Source organism: Sceloporus occidentalis, unplaced genomic scaffold, assembly GCF_023333645.1.
Source record: "Sceloporus occidentalis isolate IW3139 unplaced genomic scaffold, rSceOcc1.0.p SCAF_8, whole genome shotgun sequence".
Taxonomy (NCBI): domain Eukaryota; kingdom Metazoa; phylum Chordata; class Lepidosauria; order Squamata; family Phrynosomatidae; genus Sceloporus; species Sceloporus occidentalis.
Window position 1 is genome coordinate 5305324 of NW_028316988.1, and position 14240 is coordinate 5319563.

The 14240-nt window shown below is 47.9% G+C and overlaps 1 protein-coding gene across 1 annotated transcript in view; it reads right to left on the minus strand.

The window, feature by feature from the left end:
* ACAP3 (ArfGAP with coiled-coil, ankyrin repeat and PH domains 3) overlaps nucleotides 1–13507 on the minus strand; it is a 121179-nt gene extending 107672 nt beyond the window's left edge. Inside the window, exon 1 of the mRNA XM_089534288.1 lies at nucleotides 13321–13507. Coding sequence (XP_089390414.1) covers nucleotides 13321–13367 — 47 coding nt within the window. The 5' untranslated portion in view covers nucleotides 13368–13507. The remainder of the gene's footprint in view (nucleotides 1–13320) is intronic.
* Nucleotides 13508–14240: the final 733 nt, after the last annotated feature.

Sequence of the window (14240 nt, forward strand, 5' to 3'; positions counted from 1 at the left end):
GATGGTCATCTGTTGGGGATGCTTTGACGTTCAGAGAAGATGCCTGCCACAGATGCTGGCGAAGCGTCAGGAAGAGACTCTTCCAGAACATGGCCACATCGTCCGAACATCCCACAAAAAACTATGGATGCCGGCCATGAAAGCCTTCGAATGAACAGACTCTGTCTGCTTGGAAAAGAGGGGGGAGGTTGCAGGGGGAGAGAGTGCATTCTCTTGCACGCCAAAATTACATAAATCTGTTTAGACTGGACTAACGCTTTGCTTATTTAGGAGTTGAGTGATCATTTCCGCCCGAGCCAAGCCACCCCGGGATGCTGACATCACGCCTTAATCCTCTGTAATAAATATATGCTGTTATCCCTGCTTAGCCTCTGAGCATCTTGACTCCTATGCGTTCTGCTATTAAAAATGTGCCAAATGGGGGAGCCAATGAAATGGGGTGCAGTTAGGAGGGATGGAGAAGCGGGCGAAGCAGAAGACGATCGACATAAGCATACTGTTTGAATAATAATAATAATGATGCCAACATTAAATTATACTTTAAATTAGATTAGAATTAAACTACTGAAAAGGCGTTTGAATTTGAAATGACATTCTCACATACCAATGGCATATATATGTCTGTCGCTGGTCACCACTCCACTAAAGGCATCTGAAGAATAGACTGCAGTCTACGAAGGCTCACGCTGCCAACTTCTTTCTTTCAGTTAGGCCTGTTACAGACTGCCAAAATAAAGCTGCTTCAGGTCTCTTTGGAGGTATGCTGTTTAAATGATGCATGGGTCCTATGAGTTTGGAGGTCGTGCCAATGCCACACTCCATTCCTAAGCACTGGAGTGTAGCTTTGGTGCAGCTTCTGGATTCTTAGGATGCATGCATCATTTAAACAGCATACCTCCAAAGAGACCTGAAGCAGCTTTATTTTGGCAGTCTGTAATAGGCCTTTGTCTCAAAGATGCTACAAGATCTCTCTACATACTGCTTCTACAGACTAACATGGCTATATCTTTAAATTCTTCCATTCTAAAAGTATGTTGGGATAAAGTCTTTGCTTGCTGACAGAAGGGCTCCAAAGTGGGAGCCCGTCTGGTCTTGCTGGGGAAGGTTGAGCTTCAGAAGCCGGCATCATGTATTTTGTGCACTTTGGTTGGTGGATTAAAGGTATCACTGTTTTGTGGGTTTTGGATGGAGATGATGGGAGGGAGATGTCAGAAGAAGGAAGGAAGGAAGGAAGGAAGGAAGGAAGGAAGGAAGGAGTCAGAAAGAGGGAGGGAGGGAGGGAGGGAGGGATCAGAAAAAGGAAGGAAGGAAGGAAGGAAGGAAGGAAGGAAGGAAGGAAGGAATCAGAGGGGGTATCAGAAACAGATTGAGGAATCAGAAAGAGTGTCAGAAAGAGAAGCTGTGTCAAAGAGACGGGGGGGAAAAGATGATGAAAGGAGTAGACAAGGAGTGTCAGAAACTGAACTGATAGAGAGATGGGGTGGCATAAAGGGGAGAAAGAGAAAATCCAAGGGTCTCAGAAAGAAAAGGACAGAGAAGGACAGAAAAAGAGAGGGAGAAAAGGAGGGGGTTCTGGCCCCATCCATTGCCTGCACATAGCCCCCAACAGTTTAACTCTCCCCCCCACCAATTTGGGAATGTGGTCCTCTACAGAAGGAAGGGATGTCCCTCTTTCTGGTTCCTACCTTTCTGGACCACTTGCTCCCATACAGACCCATGAACCTTCAAAGGCCCTTTATAAAGGACCTTTATTATGAGCCTGCCAGATCCCTTCCTTCTCATTCATCAACTAACCTCCCTCTCGCCTCCCATCTACTTTGTTCTTCCAAGAGAAAACAAAAGAAAGTGAACCCCTCCACACAAACACACGCACATGTTCACTGTGGCTCATAGCACAGCTGCTCCAGACCACATGGCGGGGCATATGGAGGCTCTCCAGGTGATCGGTGGGGAGCCGAATGCGGGTGACAGGCCCACAGAGCGGTCAAGCGGGGCTCCAGTAGAGGAGACAGCTCCTGAGGTGTGGCTGTCACAATGATGCACCCAGCATGATGGCAAAAGCATCCATGTGTGAGCAACCACGCATATGGCGAATGGGATCCAACCTCTCTTCTCGCGCCAAGGTGGTGAGATCAGCCGCCCAGGCTGCTGGCAATGCCCTGCGTGCAAAGTAAGGATGGGTGGAAATTTTGTTTTGGTTCACATCATGCAAGAATCTCCCAGGGCTCTTTCCACACCGTAGCACTATAGCACTTTGATACTGCATCACCTGTTATGGCTGCACCCTACAGAATCCTAAACATTGCTTTATTCCTGATGTTTTGCCAGCACCTGTGGCTGCCATCTTCCCAGTTAAAACTTGGTGATAACCATGTGGCCCAACAAATTTTTTGAACTGTGGTTACCATCAGTCCTAGCCTAACGGGGAGGGTCCCATATAGAGAAAAAAGCAGGATATAAATAAGTTTGGATATAAATAAAATCAACCACTCCGGCTGTGAAAAATGAATGGAAAACCTGTGGCCCTCCCGATGTTCTTAGACTCCAACTCCAACTCTCCTTGTAGCGTTATCAGGCACCAAAATGGACAATGCTAAATACCTCTCAAAACGACCAATGCCAGGATTCTCTAGCCAGTTAATGTGGTATCAAAGGCCCTGTACAGACAGGCCAAAATAAAACTGCTTCGGGTTACTTTGGAATTATGCTGTTTAAATGATGGATGCGTCCTAAGATTCCAGAAGGTGTGCCAAAGCCATGCTCCAGTCCTAAGGACTAGAGCACTGCTTTGGCGCAGCTTCTGGCCTCTTAAATTGCATGTGTCATTTAAACAGGATACCTCCAAAGCAACCCAAAGCAGCTTTATTTTGGCCTGTCTGTACAGGCCCAATGTGTGATAACTGTATAGCATCAAAAGGGTCCAGCAGAATGCAAACAAGCAGAAAGAACTTGGGATTCTTAAAAAGTGGAATATCTTTTGGAGGTGGTGAATGCAAGCATGAGAGGAGGTCAAACTGGTAGACTCACCCATCCAGGCCCAGGGCTTTGAATGCTTATCTCTTCACCCCTTCAAATATCTTAACAGAGCTATCTTATCACCTCTTAACCATCTCTTCTCCAGGCTAAGCATACCCATCTCCCAGGGCAACCTCACAAAGAGTGCATCACATTAGTCTGGTCTGTACATAGGCAGGTGTGGGACTGTATCATCCCTAGCTCAGTGGCAGAGTCCCTGCCTTTGCAGGGTTCAATCTCAAGCATCAATCCCCAATTAGAATTTCAATCCCCAATTGAAGACTTTTGCCTAGAATGGGCATGAAAATAATGTGGTCCTCCAGATGCCATTGGACTAACTGGACGGTAAGATGGGGATAACGGTTGCCCTCCTCCAGGGCACTTCTACTACTGGAACTTCTCCTGTTGTCCAGGAGTTTTCAATGGCTCCGATATTACATTTTCCAGTTCTTTTAATACTCTTGGAAGTAGTCCATCTGGTCCTGGAGACTTGTATTCATTTAGATTAACTATCTCTTTATTTATTCTGTGCTGAAATTCACCTATTCTGTCCTCTGCTCCATTATCCTTAGCTCCATTAGCCAAGCAAATAATTAGGGGGCAGAAGATGGAATGGAGTATCATGAAGCAATGGACAGAAACAGTCCACACTGCAGTTCTTGGATCTAAAACAGTTGTGGGTAGGTTTTCCAAGAAAGGAGCATGCCAAGCCCTGATATTTCAGGCCAAAACCTGAGATCTGAGACCTACCAGTATTTCATTTCATTTTATTTTATTGTACGTAGGTATTTTTGGTTGCCTCTCAACTCACCGGGTCCCCCAAGGCGAAACATAAAAGGATAAAAACACTTAAAACATTAAAGGAATACTTAATTCATCTCAAACCCAGCAAAGCTCCTATTTAAAAGCAGACAATTACAAACAGCTTTTAAAAACAGCCAAAGCAGAGAGCCCTAATTTTAAGCCAAGTGAAAGAGCGCAAACTGTCCATTGGAAACTCTGAAGGGATGGAGCCAGCCTGACCCTCCTTGGGAGTGAGTTCCACAGCTGGAGAGCCATGGAAAAGGACAGCCCTGTTGATGTCGGGGCTGAGCCATGATGACGACGTTAGGCATGATGCATGAAACACCAAGCCCTGGAGAGCCTCCAGCAGCCAGCTCTAAGCATCCTGCAGCACTGGAAGCCAGCAATATACAGCAACAATTACAGTATTTGCAAGTAAAATCATAGAATCACAGAGCTGGAAGAGAATACAAGGGCCATCCAATCCAACTCCCTTCGGCCATGGAAGAAGACGCAAGCAAAGCATCACTGACAGATGGCCATCCAGCCTCTGTTTAAGGAGACTCCACCACCTTCCACTGTCAAACAGCTCTTATTGTCTGGATGTTCATTCTAATGTTGAAGTGGAATGTCTTTTCCTGTAGTTTGCACCCATTGCTCTGGGCCATAGGCTCTGGCATTCTCTGAAGATGCCAGCCACAGATGCTGGCGAAACATCAGGAAGAAATTCTTCTAGAACATGGCCACATAGCCTGAAAAACCCACAAAAAACTATGGATGCTGGCCATGAAAGCCTTCGACTTCACAATCTTCTTTTAAATTATTCTTTTACATTTTATCAAATGGCTCATGCATACCAGTGATGCTCACACTCAGTCCTCCAGATGCTTGGGAGCATCAACCCCAGCACACTGGCCGTACCAAATGCAATGCCCAGGCGCTGAAGTCCAAAACGTTGCCAGGACCTGCATCTGAGAGTTGTTAGTACAAACAATGGTAAGCTCAATATATCAATGGAGGGATTTGGTCTAAGGCCCCTTCCTAACACAGGGCTGTTTGTTCTTGCTTTGGGGTTTCTCAGCCATGCGTGATGAGGAGTCAGCAATGCCGCTCAGCGACTGACATCACCACTATGACCGGATTCGCCCGGTGACAAGGGATGTCTGCATGCCAGTTGGATGAGGATACCCAGCGGAACCCAAGCGCATGACAGAAAGCAGCACTCCAAACAGGTCTTTCAAGGTAATTACATTTGTTTACCTGAGTGCCAAAATTATACATGCCTCTACAAGGTGCACAGCAGGAATGAGGCCACGGACGCCAACCCATAGATCACAGATTTCCAAGTTTCTGCGGAGCTGCACTTCTTTCCTTTTGCTTTTTCCCCCCCTCACGGTTGGGAAAGCTGGACATATGTTTACCCAGCTTAATTCGCAGATTGCTTACAAGAGCCTGAAGGGTGTCCTATAATGTGCAAAGGGATCTTTTATGCATAGTTTTAAAAGCCGGACAGTAAAGAAAACTGACAGGGGGGAAAATCGACTCATTTGAAATGCGGTTTTGGAGGAAGATTGTACAGATACCATGGACTGGGGAAAGACTAATGAGTGGATTTCAGAGCGCATCAATCCTGAGCTGTGGTAGTCAAAATAACTAGACTATGGCCCTATACAGACAGGCCAAAATAAAGCTGCTTCAGGTCACTTTGAAGGTATGCTGTTTCAATGATGCATGCGTCCTAAGAGTCTGGAAGCCATGCCAAAGCCATGCTCCAGTCCTTAGGACTGGTGTGCAGTTTTAGTGCAGCTTCTGGCCTCTTAGGATGCATGCATCATTGAAACAGCCTACCTCCAAAGTGACCCGAAGCAGCTTTATTTTGGCCTTTCTGTACCAGCCCATTCATAGGGTGGTCACAAGTCAAAGCTGACAGCAACTAACAACAACAAATGCTTTGAAAAACCCGCACTGGGAAATCTGTGGTCATCTAGACCAGTGCTTCTTAAGCTTTCTGATACAGGAGACCGGCAAGGTCCTCCGTCCCGTGTGCCAGGGATTCATGTCATGTTTGTGCCCATTAACTACATTTCCTTCGTGCCCGTGAAAATTGCCCATGAACTATCACTCGTCCACATCACTTTGAGTAGCGTGGATGTAGAGCAGGGCTTCTCATGCCATCTGATGTTGCCAAGCATCCCTTATTATAAGGGATATCCCTTATTTGAGGGCTGAAAAGTTTGCTCCTTAAAGGGCTGGCAGGTCTCCCTTAGAAAGAATGTCCCCATTTGAGGAATTTTTCCTTTCATATAGAATTGAACAAGATGCCAAGAAATTCCATATCTGGAGGGGTGGGCCCTTCTACGGCATACATTTGTACATCATGTAATTGATCCATGTGGACAATACATGGCAAAGTTAACTTGCATGAATACTTTCATTTCATTGAAGTAGACACACAGAATCTTAGACATGGAAGAGGCTACCAGGACTATCTATTCTAGTCGAACCCTTTGCCATGCAGGAATACACACCTTTACAACACTCTTGAAAGATGCCCATCCAACGTCTGTTTAAAGAACTCCAAAGATGTTCCCTAAGGCAGCTTATTCCACTGCTGAACAGATCTTACAGTAAAAGAAACTCTTCCTAATGTTTAGGTGGCATATCTTTCCTTGTACTTGGAACCCACTGGTTCATGTTCTAGGCTCTATCTATCCATGGTAGTCTAAAACAGTCAACCTTCCTAATGTCGCAACCCTTTAATACAGTTCCTCATGTTGTGGTGACCCCAACCATAAAATTATCTTTGTTGCTTCCATTGGAAATGTGTGTTTTCCGATGGTCTTAGGCAACATCTGTGAAAAGGTTGTTCGACCGACCCCCAAAGAGGTTGCGACCCACAGGTTGAGAACCACTGGTCCAGAATAACAGTATGCCAAGGAATTTTGTAGCACCTTTGAGACTAACTTAGGCCTGATACAGACAGGCCAAAATAAAGCTGCTTCGAGTCATTTTGGAGGTATGCTGTTTAAATGATACATGTGTCCTAAGAGTCCAGAAGCCACACCAAAGCCATGCTCCACCCTAATTCAGCAGAGCAAATGTGCTTGAACACACAAGCTTTTGAAGCCAGACTTCAAAGAGTTTAAGCCATCAGGAACGGAGGAATCTATCAGTTTGGGATCCTCTCGCATTTAATTTCTTAAAATCTTAAGTTCTTTCTCACTAATATAGGAAGAGGTTTGTGAATTTGGGAAAGCGCTACGCTAAAAATGATGCCACTGAAATTCTCACTCATCCCTAAGGTGAACTTTTGGTATCTGATGACCTGCCTGAAAATGACTGACCGCAGAGCTCTGGTGCCACAGCATTGAGCCATGGCAGCTAAAGTGGTGCCAAAACGGATTATTTCTGCAGTGCAGATGCAGCCTTTCCCATGATGTGTCGAACAACAACTTCCATTACTGACCTGGGCATGATAGACATTGTGTGCCCAGAGGTTCCCACACTATGTTGGAAAGACTGCTCTAACTGTTATGTCCTGCTGGAAGAAGATTAAATGTAAGGAGTTGTCACCTGCAGGTGGGACGATACAGACCTCCCAGACCAGTGGTGGCGAACCTATGGCACTAGTGCCAGAGGTGGCACTCAGAGCCCTCTCTGTGGGCACATGTGCCATCGTCCCAGCACAGAGTTTGTTACTAAAAAGCTAGAGGGATGTGGCACTTTGCGATAAATAAGTAGGTTTTGGGTTGCGGTTTGGGCACTGTCTTTTAAACATTCGCCATCGCTGTCCCAGACACAGTTGGGTCACTCAGCTCTAAATCTGGACTTGAACCCAAGACCAACCCCAAACATTTTGCTACCCGAGGCAAAGAAAGTGCCATGTCTATATGCAGAATCCAACCAGACCAACACTGGTGACAGGACAGTAACCTCCAACACACTTCAGGGCTACAGAAAACACCCCTGCGGTATGATGGGAGTTGTGATCCAACACATCTGGAAGGTATCCTCATAGGAAGGCTAGACTAAAAAGATTTGTGTGTGTGTGTGTGTGAAAGAGAAACAGAGAGACAGAGACGGGTAGATGGACAGACAACACACAATACACACACCCATGTAAATAGGAAGAGAGGAACTGACAGTTTCCTTCTCTCCTTCTGGCAGCTCAGTGGCTGTCTCTTGTATGGAAGAACCATTGGGGATTTGCCAAAAAAGAAGACAGAAGAGGATACAGATTTGCATTTTAAAGAAAAGACATATGCTTACTTATGTGAGTAGATGATAATTTAGAAATAATGACTGTAATTGCAACAGGGATGCAATGCATCTCACCCTTGCGGAGAGGAAAAACACCATTTTGATCGCCCTCCTTTAAACATGCTCCACTTTCTCAGCATCCTCTTTGAACTGGACACAGATGAGGCCTGACCAAAGCGGAACAGAGTGGCACTATTATTTTCCCTGATCTAGACACTACACTTCTATTGATTCAGGCTAGAATCGCATTGGCCTTTTTAGCCGCTGCATCACACCGTTTGGCACAATGGGATCCTGACAAACAGCTTGACCCAAAATTATTTTGCTTTGTAGAATCATTTCTTCCTAATATTGAGGTGGAATTTCTTCTCCTGTAGTTTGAATCCATTGCACCTGGTCCTATTCTCTGGAGCAGCAGAAAACAAGCTAAAACAGAATCATAGAGTTGGAAGAGAGCCCAAGGACCACCCAGTCCAACTTCCTGCCATGCAGGAACTCTCAATCAAAGCACCCCAAACAAATGGCCATCCAGCCTCTTTGTAAAGACCTCCAAAGGAGGAGACTCCATCACACTTTGAGGGCACGTCTTCCACTGTCAAACAACTCTTACTATCAGGAGGTTCTTACTAATGTTTAGGAGCATAGACATCTTTAACAAAAGGATACAGGACATATCCTGGCAAGCGAAACAACTTGGCCGAGCCTATGCATGCTGAAGCACTGAGTAAATAAATACACAAACCTATACAATTCATCTTGACGTCACACTACAAAGGGTCACAGCTGCAGGAAAGTGAGACATCTGGCTGGTTGAAGTCACTATTCCGGCTCTATGCCAGAGATACAATAATTAACACATACACACACACCGGTGGCACGAGAGGACGGCTGTCACCAATCTGCTGAAGCAGTCGGTACATGCTGTGGGTAAAAGGTCCCCATAGAATCATAGAGTTGGAAGAGACCACTAGGGCCATCCAGTCCAACCCTCTGCCATGCAGGAACTCACAATGGCTGAGTGAGGATGCCAGAGCAGAACTACTCTGGCCTGTAAGATTTCATCACCAAAGGCAAAGATTTAGGGATGTTACAAGGTTAATGTGACAAAGAGCTGTCCCTGGGCATGTTATTAAGCACCAGCCATAGCCACTCAGAGTATATCAGTGAAAACAAAAACACCATGGGAAATGCACAGACACTCTTTTCAAGACAGTCCTCTCACCCTGGGATTCCTTCTTCTCGCCTGCAGACCAGAAGGAAGAGCCAGCCCCTGAGATTTGACCATCTGAGTGGCCGCTATTTTTTGTGTGTGTGCATCTGCACTGCAGAAATAATCCAGTTTGACGCCATTTTAATTGTAAAGGCGCAACGCTATAGAATTCTGGGCTCTGCAGTTTGTGGTTGCACCAGAGGTCTCTGGCAGAGAAGGCTATAGATCTCACAAGGACTCTAGGATTCACCATGCTGTCTCTCATTACTCCCTAGAGCCATGCCCACTTCCCACAACAGCCACATGCCTGTCTTGCAAACCCTAAACCTGTTTGCTATCCTTAGGTTTCGCAAAGGACCCCCCAAACATCCCACACACACAAACACACTACCAGTGCAGAACTAAGAATCCATGCCTTCTGCCCATAGACTGGATCTTCTGCCCATCCCACAACAATCCTGCAAGGTAGACCTGTTTTCTTTCCCAAAGCAGCCCATGACATTGGGCTCCCCAAGGCAAAGAGCTTTCTATACACAGAGAGATTATTTTTGCCTCGGGGAGCAAAAACTAGGTCCACCTTGCAGGATTGTTGTACACATCACTCAGAGAGTATACACTGCAAAGCACTGGTCTGAATGCTTTGTCATAAAATGCTGCCTTTTTGCTATATGCGCCGATCCTCCTTTCTTCGGTGCTCCCTGTCTCTGCCGCTGGGAGCAGCAACAAGAGAGAGCTGTTGCCTTCCCATCCTCCTTTTGCGGCCTTCCTGGCAGATATTGTGGGAAACAGGATGCTGGATTCGATATCCAGCAGGGCCCTTCTCCTTCCTTTCTCCTAGGAGTGGAAGTCATGCAGCTTCCCAGATGTTGCTGAACAGCAACTCCCAGCAGCCTTAGTCAGTGCAGTTGCAGGCAAGGGATGCTGGGGCCTGCAGTTCCATAACATCTGGAGGCCTCATGCTATTCCCAAGCCCACTGCAGCAAGTGTGGATACATAGAATGAAGCAGAGAGCAAGAAAGAGCCATGTACAGAAAGCCATGCTGGACTGGGATTTAGGAGACCATGGGCCCGTACAGACAGGCCAAAATAAAGCTGCTTCGGGTCACTTTGGAGGTATGCTGTTTAAATGACGCATGCATCTTAAGAGGCCAGAAGCTGCGCCAAAGGTGCGCTCCAGTCCTTAAGATTGGAGCATGGTTTTGGAATGGTGTCCGGTCTCTTAGGATGCATGCATCATTTAAACAGCATACCTCCAAAGTGACCGTTCAGGCTCAAAGGTTCTAGTCCTCATGGAGCCATGAAACTTCTTGTGTGACCTTGGTCTGGCTATTCTTTCTCTCCACCTGACCTCCCTTGCAGGGTTGTTGTGAGCATCCAAAGAAGAGGCGGAAACCCCCCACCCCTCTATATGCCACTCTGAACTCACTAAACATAAGGAGATGGGCAGAAACATCTTGGAAGGGTCAAGGTACATGCGGCAACGGACGTTTAGGAAGAAGTAAAAGGGGCCACGTGGGGAAGGTGTATATGTTATCATCGGTCCAAAACACACTGCAGAAATAACCCAGTTTGAAACCACTTTAAGTGCCCTGGCACAATGCTAGGGACTTCTGTTGTTTTGGGAGACATTTAGCCTTCTCTGTCAGAGAGCTCTGGTGCCACAATAAACTACAGTCCCCAGGATTCCCTAGCACTGAACCAGGTCTCAAACTGGATGGTTTCTGCAGTGTGTCTTGGACCACTGGTCCTCCGATGCATTTGCATCTCGCTGTTCCTCCAAACAATGCTAACGTATAGACCTTCCACACCTGCATCTTGCATTGTCCTGAGTGCTCTGCCCCTTGCCATGTAACCTGGCCCTTCCAAGCCATGTCCATCCAGCCCCTCATCCCTTTCTCCTTTCGGACCCATCCCTGCTCCATCTCCAGGCGGCAGACAGGTGGGCATGGTCCAGGTAGTGGGTCCTTTGCACATGGAGCTCTATCTCCGCAGCGGGCAGAAATCCTGGGCCCTGGCAGACGCACATGCAGAAGGCCACCAACGACCTTGAGGTGACCAGAGGGAAAGACAGAGAGAGCGGGCCAGGCCCCTGCCTTGCCCTGGATGCGAAACCTGCCAGAGTCTGTGGCTTCAGAAGAAGGGGCAGAAAGGAGGGTGCCACCCACCCACCCTCTCCTGCAGCCCCCCTCTGCATGTGGGGGCATATGGGAATAAAGATTGGGATGCGGGGGAGATATGGGATGTGGGTGATGTCTGAGATGTGGGTGATGTATGGGGAATAGATGGGAATACAGGCTGGGATGTGGGATATATAGGATGTGGGGGGGATATGGGTGATGTGGGGGATAAATGAGAATATAGACTGGGATGCAGACAAATTGGATATGGGAATTATGACTGGGATGTGCAGGATATATGGGATGTGGGGGATCTCTGAGATGTGGGTGATACATGGGATATGGGGAATATATGGGAATATAGACTGGGATGTGGGGATATATGGGAATATAGACTGGGATGTGGGGGATATATGGGAATATAGACTGGGATGTGGGGGGTATATGAGATGTGGATGATGCATGGGATGTCGGGGATATATAGGATAGGGCTATATGGGAATTATGACTGGGATGTGCAGGATATATGGGATGTGGAGGATCCATGGGATATGGGGAATATATGGGAATGTAGACTGGGATGTAGGTGATAAATGGGATGTGGGGGTATATGGGAATTTGGGAATTATGATTGGGATGCAAAGTATATATGGGATGCGGAGGATATATGGGAATACATACTAGAATGTGGGAGGTATATGGGATGTGGATGATGCGTGGGATGTCGGGGATATATAGGATGGAGATATATGGGAATTATGACTGGGATGTGGATGATGTGTGAGATGTGAGCGATATATGGGGGTTCTGGTTGTTGAAATTCCTTTTTCCCTCCTCCATTCCATCTTCTCTTCTTTCTTGCCATGCTGAATGCCCCCCCCAACGCACACACAAAGGGGGTCCTCCTCCTCCTCCTCCTTCCTTTCCCTGGACACCACCCACTCCTTTCTTCCCTGGCTTCTTCATCCATCCCCCTGAGCATCCAGGTCTGCCTCCTCCATCTGTGCCAAGCACTCTGCCACCCCACACACAGTCGTGCCAAGCGGGCACCTCAGGCACCCAGACAACGCCGGTGGAGCTGTGGGGTCATAGATGCCCCATGCACGGCATGGCTAAGGACTCATGTGTCTGGAGGATCCTAGGATGCATCCAAGCTTGCACACAAATGCAAACACAACCATACAGAGAGAGAGAGAGAGAGAGAGAGAGAGAGATGTATAGAAAGGAATGGGGGGGGGGGGCTATATGGGAATTATGACTGGGGTGTGGGAGATATATGGGATGGGGTATACAGAAAATATGACTGGGGTGTGGGGGGTATATGGGATGTGGAGGATCTATGGGAAGTATGGGATGGGGATTATGGGAACATATGGGAATTCTGACCCCTCCCTTTCTATATGGCCTCTCTCTCTCTCTCTCTCAATGGAGTCTGGAGTGACATTGAGGCCCTTCTTTCCTTCCTTCCTTCCTTCCTTCTGCTGCAGAGGAGCCATGCCTCCTTCCAGGCTGAAGGCCAGCTGAGCTGCTCCCATTCCCCCCAAAAAGCCTCCAGATCCGAGGAGCCTTGATGTCTTCTCCTCCTCCTCTTCCTCCTTCCCTCCATCTTCCCTTGCTTTCCTTCCCCACCTCCTTTAATGCGATTAGAAAGAGGGGCAGAAGAGGAGATGCTCCATTTGCAGGAAGGGGCCAAAAAATGGGGGGGAAAGGGATGGATCCGGCAAGAAGAGGGTCCTTCCAAGGGAGGAGAGGGACTAGGATCCGCACTGCAGAATTAACCCGCTTCGATACCGCAATGGAAAACTGGGGGTTGGTGCTTTATCATAGACGTCCCCCAGCGTCGTCGAGCCAATGATGAATGAAGAGCGGTCTGGAAGCGGGTTAACCCTGCAGTGCGGATGCGGAGGAGAGGTTCGGGTTCGGTTCGAGTCTTACCGGAACCGGGGCGAGTCCTTGATGCACTCCTCGAATTCCACCGTCATCTTGGCTCCTTCTTCGTCGCGGAAAAGAGAAGAGGAAGGGAAGGGCTCAGCAGCAGCGACGCCGCCGGAGAAGCGCCATCCTCCCCGGCAGCGGGTCCCTGCTGCAGCCGCACAGACCTGGCTGCAACCTTCCTCGCCCGCTTCTGCCGGGACTCTGCTGCTGCTGCTGCTGCTGCAGCCACAGACACGGGGGCGGGGCTACCCTAGGCCACGCCCACTCGCGGCCACGCCCCCAGGACTACAACGCCCAGGTTCCCTGCGAGGTTCCCATGGCAACCAGCCTAGGCCCAGGACCAGGCCTCACCTTAAGTCTAAAAAGTGGGGAAGGAAGGAAGGGCCTGGAAAGCATGAAGCCCTCTCTGAGGAGAGGCTGAGGGAGCTGGGGGTCTTTAGCCTGAGGAGAGAAGGCTAAGGGGGGATATGAGAGCCCTGTTTAAATACTGGAAGGGAGGCCATATGGAGGAGGGAGCAAGCTTGTTTTGTGCTGCTCCAGAGACTAAAACACAGAGCAATGGATGCAAGCTACAGGAAAAGAGATTCCAGCTCAACATTAGGAAGAATTAGTAGGAGCTCCAGAGAATAGGACATGGCATAATGGATTCATAGAATGTCCTAGAACCCTAGTTTGAAGAGACCCCAAGGGCCACCCGCTCCTAACTCACCTTCTGCCATGCAGGAACTCACCATCAAAGCACCCCCTGCTGGATGGCCATCTGTCAATGGGGATGCTTTGACTGAGAGTTCCTGCATGGCAGAATGGGGTTGGACTGGACGGCCTTTCTTGGGGTCTCTTCCAACTCTAGGGCCTGTTACAGACTGCCAAAATAAAGCTGCTTCAGGTCTCTTTGGAGTATGCTGTTTAAATGATGCATG